The sequence below is a fragment of the Trichechus manatus genome, unplaced genomic scaffold (assembly GCF_000243295.1).
Source record: "Trichechus manatus latirostris isolate Lorelei unplaced genomic scaffold, TriManLat1.0 scaffold00079, whole genome shotgun sequence".
Lineage (NCBI taxonomy): Eukaryota > Metazoa > Chordata > Mammalia > Sirenia > Trichechidae > Trichechus > Trichechus manatus.
The window spans coordinates 12188049-12200485 of record NW_004444015.1 but is presented as its reverse complement, the minus strand read 5'-3'; the positions used below and the strand labels follow the sequence as shown (position 1 = coordinate 12200485).

General features: G+C 40.4%; 1 protein-coding gene across 4 annotated transcripts in view; it reads left to right on the top strand.

Moving 5' to 3' along the window:
• Nucleotides 1–12437, top strand: part of SLC9A6 (solute carrier family 9 member A6) — a 73519-nt gene that overhangs the window by 19361 nt on the left and 41721 nt on the right. For all 4 annotated transcript variants that reach the window (XM_023735484.1, XM_004380951.2, XM_023735485.1 and 1 more), the window contains 4 exons: nucleotides 3917–4058; nucleotides 5635–5740; nucleotides 6040–6128; nucleotides 7900–8013. In XM_023735484.1, the coding sequence (XP_023591252.1) occupies nucleotides 3917–4058; nucleotides 5635–5740; nucleotides 6040–6128; nucleotides 7900–8013 (451 nt within the window). The remainder of the gene's footprint in view (nucleotides 1–3916; nucleotides 4059–5634; nucleotides 5741–6039; nucleotides 6129–7899; nucleotides 8014–12437) is intronic.

Genomic DNA, 12437 nt, shown 5'->3' with positions numbered 1-12437 from the left:
ATTTGAGGGTAGGAAGACATGACTGTTGTAACTAGCATGTTATAAAAAAAAAATGAGACTACAGAGATTGTTGAAGCTTTCAACATGGGTACATGCGAGGTCACCAGTGCTACCAAGTGAAGAGAATAAGGTACAGGCAGTTGCTTTGAGCATCAGTTCCCTATCCTGGCAAATTATTATGCTACTTAATCATCTTACTACTTAGTGTTCCTTCCTCATTGCTGTAATGGATTAAGAGTCAGAAAATCTTTCTTCTGGCCCTATGTGAAGCTGATGTGCCCTGTACCTTAGCTTTTCCATTAATAAAGTAACCCCCATCTTGTAACGTTAAGAACACCTGAATAGTGTTAAAGGAAAAAAAGCTCTCTGAAAGGTTTTGAGCTTGGGAGTATACATATCAGTGTTGGTGAAGAATAAATGTGTTAAAGGGAGAATGCCCTTCCCATAGCACTTCTCACAAAGGGACATGCTCATCCTTCTATTGCAGCCTTTCTTAGGGAGGGTTCTGTGAGAGAATGAAGCCTTCTAGAAACCGATTTGAGTGACTCTTTTCTCACTTCTCCTAAGGATGGTATAAGTTAATTCATTATATACTCAGATGGAACTCTGGTAGAGAAGGGTTATATCCAGAGTGTATCCTAAGAGGGAAATTGTTAGCTGTGTACTTGTCTTAATGGAGTTGAGTAAATAGGTTACTAGCTGGAGGGCTCAGCTATATGCTTATCGTCAGCTTTCATTTTCCTTATTATGTGTTTCAAAGGACGTTCCATAGAAATAGTCTGTTTCCAGCCAGCATTTTTGAAAAATGTGGCCAGGGAGAAAGAAGGTTGTTGAATATCTTTTCTTTTCTCCAGCCAGTTGTTGTATTGTCATGTTTCATTTTACTTTTTTTTTTTTATTGTCGTGTTTTAATGTGGTCAGATCTTATTTACGGTGGTGGGACCCTTTATGTGTAGGTAAGGTAGCATGATATTAAAGGCCATTCCATATTTATTAAAACAATATCAAATCCACTGTTCCCAAAATGATCTGGTTACTTTGAATGTTTAAAGCCAAAAGTTTAAAATTTTCAGTTCTCCTTGAGCCTCAGAAATTTCTAAGTGCAACAACCAGAAATTAATGTTAGTGCTATACTTCAATAAAATATACACAGATTAGGAAATTCTAATTTGGTCTTAGTTTTTGTTTTGTTTACTTAAACTAGGGGAGGTATGAAGAGAAATTGGTGTACACGGTATAGCAACTGCTTTTTTTTTTTTTTTTGGCCTTTAACCAGAAGAATTGCAGTAACCACAGGAAGAATTCATTATATTCTTAAGAATGTGTTTTTCCCTCTTCTCTTCTTTGACATGACTTGTATGATGTCTTTGAGTCAGGACTTTTTATAACACTGGTACCTCAATTAACTGAGATGAGAACTGATTTAGTAATGGTGAACACTGTTGCCAGGGACCTGCTGGCAACAGTGATATTCTCGGCCATTTCTCTTTCCTGGGGTGGCTGCTGTAATAGAAGCTTTTATAGACCAGCTTTGGACTGTGAGTTCAAGATGGAGAGTGCCTCTCGTAATTGCTTGCCTTGGCCTGTTACAGAGTGACTTTCTTTCAGAAGTTTGGGGTAGAGAATCCAGCTGGGTATGCTAAAAGTACTGTTGAGTGGATTTTAATTCCTTGGAAGGCCTTTCAAGCCCTTTTTCCTGTCTAGAAAAGTCCATTTGAGTGAGTGAATAGATACTAGGCATTTGGCCCATTTTGGTATTCTAAACCAGAAGAGTGCAGTATCAAGACTGGAGGAAGACTCATTAACAACCTGCAATATGCAGATGACACAGCCCTGCTTGCTAAAAGCAAAGAGGGCTTGAAGCACTTACTGATGAAGATCAAAGACTACAGTCTTCATTATGGATTACACCTCAACGTAAACAAAACAAAAATCCTCAGAACTGGACCAACAAGCAGCATCATGAAAAATGGAGAAAATATTGAAGTTGTAAAGGATTTTATTTTACTTGGATCCCAAACAATGCCCATGGAAGCAGCAGTCAAGAAATCAAACGACATATTGCATTGGGCAGATGTGTTGCAAAAGACCTCTTTAAAGTGTTAAAAAGCGAAAATGTCACCATGAAGACTAAGTTGCACCTGACCCAAGCCATGATATTTTCAGTCACCTAATATGCATATGAAAGCTGGACAATGAATAAGAAGACCGAAGAAGAAGTGACGCCTTTGAATTATGGTGTTGGTGAAGAATGTTGAATATATCATGGACTGCCAGAAGAACGAACAAATCTGTCTTGGAAGAAGTACAGCCAGAATGCTCCTTAGAAGTAAGGATGATGAGACTTCATCTCACCTATTTTGGACATGTTATCAGGAGAGACCAGTCCTTGGAGAAGGACATCATGCTTGGTAAAGTGGAGGGTTATTGAAAAAGAGGAAGACCCTTAATGAGATGGGTTGACACAGTGGCTGCACCAGTGGGCTCAAGCATAACAACAATTGTGAGGATGGTGCAGGCAATGTTTTGTTCTGTCGTACATAGGTTCGCTATGAGTCAGAACCGACTCGATGGCACCTAACAACAACAACAGAGGTTGCAAAGGTACTACAGTTATCTTTGTTTTTCCTGTAGGAAAAACAAACTGTGATGCAATTGAGTTTTGCATAATATTCTTTATATTCTTAGGTCTCTGATAGAAATAAGTGGAATTTTTCATTAGTTTGTTCACATCAGTACGTTAGGGCTTTCTGGCATTTGGGCTTTAGGACACTCAGACACTGGTAAATCTTAAACAGAGTCATGAAAGAATAGTGCTGCTCAGTGTCTTAAGGGTGGAGAAAAAGACTCCATACAGCTTTCATATAGCAGACTTTTAAATGTCCTGCTTCCTGAAATTGTTATTTAAATAAGAGCTGAGTTTTCTTGTTAGCTGGATACACTGAAGTGTTATTAGTAACCTTTTGTCCTTGTTTCAGCAATTTGAATCCAAAGTTTCCTTTCCCTCTCTGATTTCATCTTTTAAGTGCTATACTAAATACAGTTCCCCCACCGCCGCCGCTATCTGAAAGTAGAGTCTTCCTATGAAACCTTTCATAAGCCGAAGTAGTGTAAAGTGAAGAAGCAATTACCATTAATTTATATGGGAAAAAATTTTGAGCATTCCCAGACCCAAAAAATAACCTATCAAATAACACATAAAACCTAAAGTAATGCTAATATATAGTAAAAGCAGGAAAGTTATGATAAATACACAGCCTATATAAAGTAGAAATAATATGTATACAGTGTAGTTTCACTTACCAGAATCGGGAAGACAGCGAGCACGCCGGAAGGCTGAGATGTAGTGGTGGTGATGATGGGAGCTGCGATAGCCTAGCTGGCAGTGGCACGTGGGGCTGAGTTGAAGGGCTGGGCTTCCAGTCCCGCAGAAGAGTGGGATTTATACTAACTGTGCTTGTCGAGGGCTGAGTCCTACATAGAGAAATGCACAGGGGATGACAAGTCTAGGATGGGATCTCGCGATGCTTGGTGCGTTTACATGTCACCAGGCACTTGACTGGATGTGGCTGGGTTGTTCAGTAAGGGTGGAGGAGTTTGAAAGGAAGAGCTCGGTCAAGCCGCTATGTAAAATGGGTGGCAAAGGCGTTAACATGAATACTTTACCAAGTGGCTGGCTTGCTCTGGAGGAGTGAGAATGGGTGTGGTCTCCTGCTGAACGCTATTTTAGCTTTTCTTTTTTCATAAAAGCAAAAATTTTCTTCGGATTTCTTTTGGCTAGCGAAAACAGGTACTAATGTAGGTGTTCTGTAAAAGCAAAGTGGCATAAAGCAAATTTTCGAGAAGCAAGGGATATCTGTAATAGTTTTTAAAGTACAAGTTGCTTCTAGAAGTAAGAGCAGTCTCTCTTTTGTAGCTCGATAGTGGCGTACCAGCCAGCTGGAGACAACAGTCACACCTTTGATGTCACAGCCATGTTCAAGTCTATTGGAATTTTCCTTGGGATCTTCAGTGGATCTTTTGCGATGGGTGCTGCTACTGGAGTGGTGACAGCTTTAATATCCTTTTATTGCATATGTCGTTTCTTGTTAACCTAATGAAGTAGTTGAATGCTGTGTTCAGTGGTTTCTCCTAATTCCATAATTAGAATTGTGTTATAATTATTAACCTTATAAGCATGTTGGAAAACATTAGGCAATAATATTTACCAATAAATAAATAAGTAAGCTTCACTGTTTTACACAGGGCTCGGTGCCCTAGGGCTTTAGCTACCAAGGTCTGATTAGATGAAATGACCCTTCAGGGGTAAAGTTTAAGGTTGTAGATTAAATTGATATAAAGGTAGAGGTAGTTCAGAGAGCCTCTGTGTGTTCTGTGCTTAGCCTGTCAGTCTTTTCCTCTATGTTTAATAAAACAAGTAGGACCTGTTGCCAGATGAACAAAATTTGGTTCCTGGGTTAGGGTATATAGGAGTGCATCTCAGTTCTCCCCGATTTTAACCTTTCTGCTTTAGAGTCCTGAGCTGGGAGCCAAAGGAACCTAGGTTGTAGTCCTGGCACTGCCACTGGTTAACTATTAGAAGTATTGGGACTGTCATTCTTGTACTCCTTCAAGAAACATTTACTGAGTGCCTGCTATATGCCAGATGCTGTGCTAGGCTGTGAGTATCAAAGTTGAACAAGACAGACATGGTCCCTGCTTGTGGCAGACACAAGCATGTTAGACGCTTTTAGACTTCGCCTCTTTGGACCTCAGTGTAGGAAAGTGAGGGGGCAGGGACAGCGGGAAAGGTGATTGGGATTGGATGAGCTCTAAAGAGCTTCCAGATCTAAAACTTCTAAGACACGATTATATAAAGCAAATACATTATTATTTTCTAAGGATCTCTAAGTTTGCCTTGTGGTGGAAGGACTTGTTTTATGGCCTTTTACAGGTGAACTGAAGCATAATGGAGCAGTAGAAAGAGTTCCGAAGCAAAAGCCAGGACAGATATTTTCTCCCCATTATCCTACAAGTTCCTTGAGAGTAGGAGTATATCTTGTTAATCTTTTTGTTGTTAATCATTTGTCAGAGTAAATCTAGATTCTAGCCTGAGATTCATCACAGCTTAACAAAGCCACTACCGCTGTCAGTGAACAAATACTTTTTAGACTAGTATAAGTGAGTGAAGTGCCTCAGTTTCTTGCTCATAAAATGCCCTACCTCACAGAGGTGGTAGAGGAGAAAATAAATGTGAAATCACATGGAAGTTACTTGTTTTTATCAATGTAAATTGCTATAATTAGGGAAGCTGTCTTGCTTTGGGTTGCAGATTAACAGAGTTCAGATGTTATGTATCTGATCTGTGGCTCTGGTGTCTGCCTGTCCTTTTCTGCATGGTTTCCGGTGGCAAGGTATGTGGTACCCATAAAACAATTGGCTTGACTAAGCTGTAAGACGTTCTCACCGAAGGAGACTGCTGACTTCTCAGCAAGATGCTCATTTTAAGAGTTACTTCACTTTGGTGCCTCCTCATTCCATGACTGTTAGAATGATTAGAGAATTCCTCTTGTTTTTATGGTTGCCACACTTGCCACACTTGCCTTGCCACACTTCTGTATTATGAGATCTTGTCACCAACCTTAACAGTCTTACGTAACAAAGTTCACCAAATTACGGGAGTTCCAGTTGTTGGAGACAGGCCTGTTCTTCTTGATGTCCTGGAGTACCTTCCTTTTGGCTGAAGCATGGGGTTTCACAGGTAGGTTGCTTTTGCTTTATGATTTTAAACCCTCACAAGGAGTGACTTTGCCAGTCACTTGTTTGACAAGTGGACAAACTCCGCTAGTATTTGAACATGCTTATTAATGGCTGGGATTTATACTCTCACTTTAGAGTGTAAAAAAGATTTTCAATGTAAATGGTTCCTCTCAACAAAGTTAAGTCACAAATGAAAATTTTAATATAAGTGTATAACCTACTTCTCTAAAATAAGAACCTTCAGTAAAAAAAGTTGGGAACCATCCTTTTATGTGAACTTGGAACTCATTGTCTTTATAGGTGTGGTTGCAGTATTGTTTTGTGGCATCACACAAGCACATTATACATACAATAACTTGTCTACGGAGTCCCAGCATAGAACTAAACAGGTAAGAGAAACTTGATATTTTGTGAATAAACTATTCCTCTCAGCATAACAGAAATCTTTTTTTTTAACCCAGAAATAATCTTTGATCTGTTTAAAACAACGTCTGCTCATTTCAGCGCCTTTTCCTTTGACTCCAGAAATAGGTGGGACAGACAAGTTGAGGCTGACAGCTTTTAGGGTAGCAGTGGGTCAGCAGAATAGCCAGGAGCTATTATGATTATGGCTGCAGTAACCAGTCAGTTAGCTTCCTTTCCTCTTAGTGTTTTTCCAGCTTAAGAGGAATATTTTGGAAGCTCATTGTGGTCTAACTAGAGCTGTTGCTGCTGATCTGCCTAGAGCTACTGCTCTCTGATCCAGATAAGATTAACTTCTTCAGTCTTCATTTCAGGCGCTACAAAGCTACAGTATAGTGTAGTGCAGAGGTTGGCAAACTAAGGCCCTTGTGCCAAATCTGGCCTATGTCTAGTTTTGTAAGGTCTGGGAGCTAAGAATGGTTTTTACATTTTTAAAAGTTGAGGGATAAAAAGAAGAGTAGTATTTTGTGACATGTGAAAATTATGAAATTCAAATTTCAGTGTCCATCAGTAAAGTTTTATTGGAACACAGCCATACCCATTCATTTATATATAGTCTATATAGTCTGTGGCTGTTTTTGCACTACATCAGCAGAGTGGAGTAGTTGTGATAGAAACCACTGTATGGTCTGCAAAGCCTAAATTATTTACTATCTGGCTCTTTACAGAAAAAGTTTGCCAACCCCTGGTATAGAGGATTAAAGCTTGGGCTCTGGAGTCATTGTATTGTTTCAAATCCCAGTCCCACATATGTTTGCAGTGTGACCTGGGCAAGTTACATAACATCTCAACACTTTAGTCTCCTCACCTTTAAAATGGGGAGAGTAGTAGTTCCTACGTTATGGAGTGATTGTGAGAATAAAACGAGATAATGCATCTAAAGTCCTCATCATATTATCTGGCATGTAGTAAAAATTTGATAAAGTTTAGCTATTATCCTTAGATAAGCAAATAGTAATAATTTGTATATTAAGTAATTTTAATTTAAATAAAATATATTTATTTATTTCTATTCCCATTGTGGTTTAGAAAGATTAAATAACTTGCCCAAAGGCACACAGGCAGCAAGCAGGGAAGACAGGGTTCAAGCCTAGGCGTTTTGACTCCTGGGCCTGTATTCTTAACCACTACCCTGCGGTTGTGGGCCGGAGGGCTCGGGTTAAGGAGCAGTAGTAGAAACTCTGTTGAATTGAGGGATGCCAGATTATGGAGGGCCTTCAATTCATCCATTCAGCAAGTCTCATCCCTGCTGTGTGAGTAACACTTGGCTAGGCCATGATGTGAAAGGGGGTGGGCAGGGAGCATGGGAGGGTCCAGGGCACAGGACTGTAATGTGTAGGCCCTGTGCTTAGGAAGCTTGCTCCCCAAATGAGGGGCAAGACCCTGGTAAAAAGTGAAATCACCGCAGAGCAGGGCAGAGATACAGGAGCTGGCATGAGGCATGAGACACTCTGTGTCAGGATGAAAGAAGTTGAACTGGATCTTATAAAGAGGGAAATGCTTTGAAATGGCCATTTTGAGACAGAGTCATTTGGTGGGGGTGTGGGAAATGGGATGGGGGGTAAGGGTTTGGTTTTTTTTTTGTTACATGAACTTTACGTATTTGAAGTGTCTGTCTCCTTACTTTAGTAAGACTCATGTTTTTAAATTACGTGACTCAGTTTTGTTACTGGACTAACCTTTTAAATTTTGTTTCAGTTGTTTGAGCTTCTCAATTTCTTGGCAGAGAATTTCATTTTCTCCTACATGGGGTTGACACTGTTCACCTTCCAGAACCATGTCTTTAACCCAACATTTGTAGTAGGAGCATTTGTATCCTTTATTATGTGTTCTCTTTAGAAAACTTCTTTGAAGATTGAAATTTTCATGTGTTCTTAAGGGGTGATGTGATTGATAGGAATACATCTAAATATATAAAAGTTTTCCTGTGATTAAAACAAACAAGGATTTCAACCTTTTTTCCTATTCTTAAAATACTAGAGTGGCATTTTTGTTTATTGCACAAATAATGTTGACAGATTAAATGACAGAAAAGTCTCCTACCATCCTGCCAGCCCCAAAAGAGAAAACTGGTTGTCCTCTGTTAGTAAAGAGAAGGAGAGAATGGATACTGGGGAGCAGTTGGCAATCTGTGCTACTGGGTAGTAGTTGAAAGATGATGAGAGATTGAACGAGGCTGATCTTTTTCCTTTTCTCTCTCTTTCTCGCCTCTCCTCTCCTTGTCGTCTTGTCTCCTCTCTCTGTCTCTCTCCCCCTCCATGAGGAAATTGAGTCTAAAAAAAAAAAACAGTTGAAAGGGAGAAGCTGGGTATATGAAAGAGAGCAATCAATAGTGCCAGCCTCGTGAGGAGGCAGGAGGAGATGGAGTCCAAAGCATAGGGAGAGGAATTGTCCTTCAGTAGGAGGCGCATGGCTCCCCCAATGTCTCAGGAGAGGATAGGGTATGTAGAGATGAAGGCACATTTGTGAGATGGAGCTCCTGTCTAATGGCTTCTGTTTTTATCTGTAAAGTAGGAGGTGAGATCATCTGCTGAGAGGGAGATATGGAGCAGATGTGTATCAGTTATCTATTGTGTAACAGATTACCTTAAAACAGCCACTTAAAACAGTAAGTATTTATTATCTCACAAGGCTTCTGAGGGTCAGGAATCCAGAAGCAGCTTAGCAGAGTGGTTCTTGAGCCACAGTTTCTCATGAGGTTGCAGTCACGCTGTTAGCTGGGACTGCAATTTCTGAAGACTTAACTGGGGCTAGATGATCCACTCCAAGCTCACTCCCATGGCTGTTGGCAGGACGCTTCAGTTCCTCTCCGTGTGAACCTCTCCATAGGGCAGCTCACTACATGGCTTCTCCCAGAGTGAGCTAAGAGAGAGAGAAAGCACAACAAGATGGAAGCCGTAGTGACTTTTATAACCTAATATTGGAAGTGACATACCATCATCACTTCTCCTGTATTCTACTGAACAGACCAAACTGGTACGGTGTGGGAGGGAACTACAAGGGTATGAATACTAGGAGGCGGGGGTCATTGGGTTCATCTTGGAGGCTGGCTTCCATAGGTGATACGAGTTTTGAGGAGACTCGAGAAGGTTGGTGAATTGTTGTTGAGAGTGGAAGAGTGAGTTGACCAAAGAAATGCCATAGGATTTCTGAGCAGTATGAGGGACCTGTTTGAGTTTGGACATTAGGTATTAACAGTAGACGCAATCTGCCCTGTTGTATGACTTTGTCTAGAAGTGTTTAGCTTTAAGCATGGAGAAAAGAGATAGTTGCAGATCTATCCAGGGTGGGCATTTGGCCAAATGGATGCAATGAAACACAGAGAGGGGCAAGTGAATTTAGGGCACTGGAAAGTTGTTAGGTGCTGTCAAGTCGGTTCCGACTCATAGCGACCCTATGCACCACAGAACGATACACTGCCCGGTCCTGTGCCATGCTCACAATCATTGTTATACTTGAGTCCATTGTTGAAGCCACTGTGTCAGTCCATCTCGTTGAGGGTCTTCCTCTTTTTCGCTGACTCTGTACTTTACCAAGCATGATGTCCTTCTCCAGGGACTGATCCCTCCTGACAACATGTCCAAAGTACGTAAGACGTAGTCTCACCATCCTTCCTTCTAAGGAGCACTCTGGTTGTACTTATTCCAAGATTTGTTAGTTCTTTTGGCAGTCCGTGGTATATTCAATATTCTTTGCCAACATCACAATTCAAAGGTGTCAATTATCCTTTGGTATTCCTTATTCATTGTCCAGCTTTCGCATGCATATGATGAGATTGAAAATACCATGGCTTGGGTCAGATGCACCTTCATCTTCAAGGTGACATCTTTGCTTTTCAACACTTTAAAGAGGTCTTTTGCAGCAGATTTGCCCAATGCAGTGCGTTGTTTGATTTCTTGACTGTTGCTTCCATGGGTGTTGATTGTGGATCCAAGCAAAATGAAATCCTAGACAACTTCAATCTTTTCTCCGTTTATCATGATGTTGCTTATTGGTCCAGTTGTGAGGATTTTAGTTTTCTTTATATTGAGGTGTAATCCATACTGAAGGCTGTGGTCTTTGATCTTCACTAGTAAGTGCTTCAAGTCCTCTTCACTTTCAGCAAGCAAGGTTGTGTCATCTGCATAACATGCAGGTTGTTAATGAGTCTTCCTCCAATCCTGATGCCCCATTCTTCTTCATATAGTCAGCTTCTCGGATTATTTGCTCAGCATACAGATTGAATAGGTATGGTGAAAGGATGCAACCCGGATGCACACCTTTCCTGACTTTAAACCACGCAGTATCCCCTTGTTCTGTCCCAACAACTGCCTCTTGGTCGATGTACAGGTTCCTCATGAGCACAGTTAAGTGTTCTGGAATTCCCATTCTTCACAATGTTATCCATAATTTGTTATGATCCACACAGTCGAATGCCTTTGCATAGTCAATAAAACACAGGTAAACATCTTTCTGGAATACTCTGCTTTCAGCCAGGATCCATCTGACATCAACAGTGATATCCCTGGTTCCACATCCTCTTCTGAATCCGGCTGAATTTCTGGCAGTTTCCTGTCGACATACTGCTGCAGCCGCTTTTGAATGATCTTCAGCAAAATTTTACTTGCGTGTGATATTAATGATATTGTATGATAATTTACACATTCGGTTGGATCACTTTTCTTGGGAATAGGCATAAATATGGATCTCTTCCAATTAGTGGGCCAGATAGCTGTCTTCCAAATTTCTTGGCATAGACGAGTGAGCACCTCAAACTCTGCATCCATTTGTTGAAACATCTCAATTGATATTCCTTCAGTTCCTGGAGCCTTGTTTTTCCCCAGTGCCTTCAGTGCAGCTGGGACTTCTTCCTTCAGTACCATCGGTTCCTGATCATATGCAACCTCTTGAAATAGTTGAACATCGACCAATTCTTTTTGGTATAATGACTCTTAGTATTCCTTCCATCTTCTTTTTGTGCTTCCTGCATCGTTTAATATTTTCCCCATAGAATCCTTCACTATTGCAACTTGAGGCTTGAATTTTTTCTTCAGTTCTTTCAGCTTGAGGGATGCTGAGTGTGTTCTTCCCTTTGGTTTTATCTCCAGGTCTTTGCATATGTTGTCATAATACTTTATCTTTCGAGCCGCCCTTTGAAATCTTCTCTTTAGTTCTTTTACTTCGTTTTTTCCTTTTGCTTTAGCTACTCAACATCCAAGTGCAAGTTTCAGAGTCTCTTCTGGCATCCATTTTGGTCTTTTCTTTTCTTTCCTGTCTTTTTAATGACCTCTTGCTACTTCATGTATGATGTCCCTGATGTCATGCTACAACTTGTCTGGTCTTTGGTCATTAGTATTCAACATGTCAGATCTATTCTTGAGACGGTCTCTCAATTCAGGTGGGATATACTCAAGGTCGTACTTTGGCTCTCGTGAACTTGTTTTAATTTTCTTCAGTTTCAACTTGAACTTGCTTATGAGCAATCGAAGGTCTGTTTTGCAGTCGGCCCCTGGTCTTGTTCTGACTGATGATATTGAGCTTTTCCATCATCTCTTTCCACAGATGTAGTCGATTTGATTCCTGTGTATTCCACCTGGTGAGGTCCGTGTGTATAGTCACTGTTTATGTTGGTGAAGAAAGGTATTTGCAATGAAGAAGTTATTGGTCTTGCAAAATTCTATCATGCGATCTCGGCATCATTTCTGTTACCATATTTTCCAACTACCGATCCTTCTTCTTTGTTTCCAACTTTCGCATTCCAGTCAGCAGTAATTATCAATGCATCCTGATTTCACGTTCGATCAGTTTCACACTGAAGAAGTTGGTAAGAATCTTCAATTTCTTCATCTTTGGCCTTAGTGGTTGGTGTGTAAATTTGAATAATAGTCGTATTAACTGGTCTTCCTTGTAGGCATATGGATATTATCCTATCACTGACAGCGTTGTACTTCAGGATAGATCTTGAAATATTCTTTTTTACGATGAATGCAATGCCATTTTTCCTCAAGTTGTCATTCCCGGCATGATAGACCATATGGTTGTCCGATTCAAAATGGCCAATACCAGTCCATTTCAGCTCACTAATGCCTAGGATATCGATGTTTATGTGTTCCATTTCATTTTTTGTTTTTGTAGTTCAGGTGAAGGTTTACAGAACAGATAGTTTCTCATTAAACAGTAGTACATATACTGTTTTATGACATTGGTTAACAACCCCACAACATGTCAACCCTCTAACTTCTCAACCTTTTTTTTTT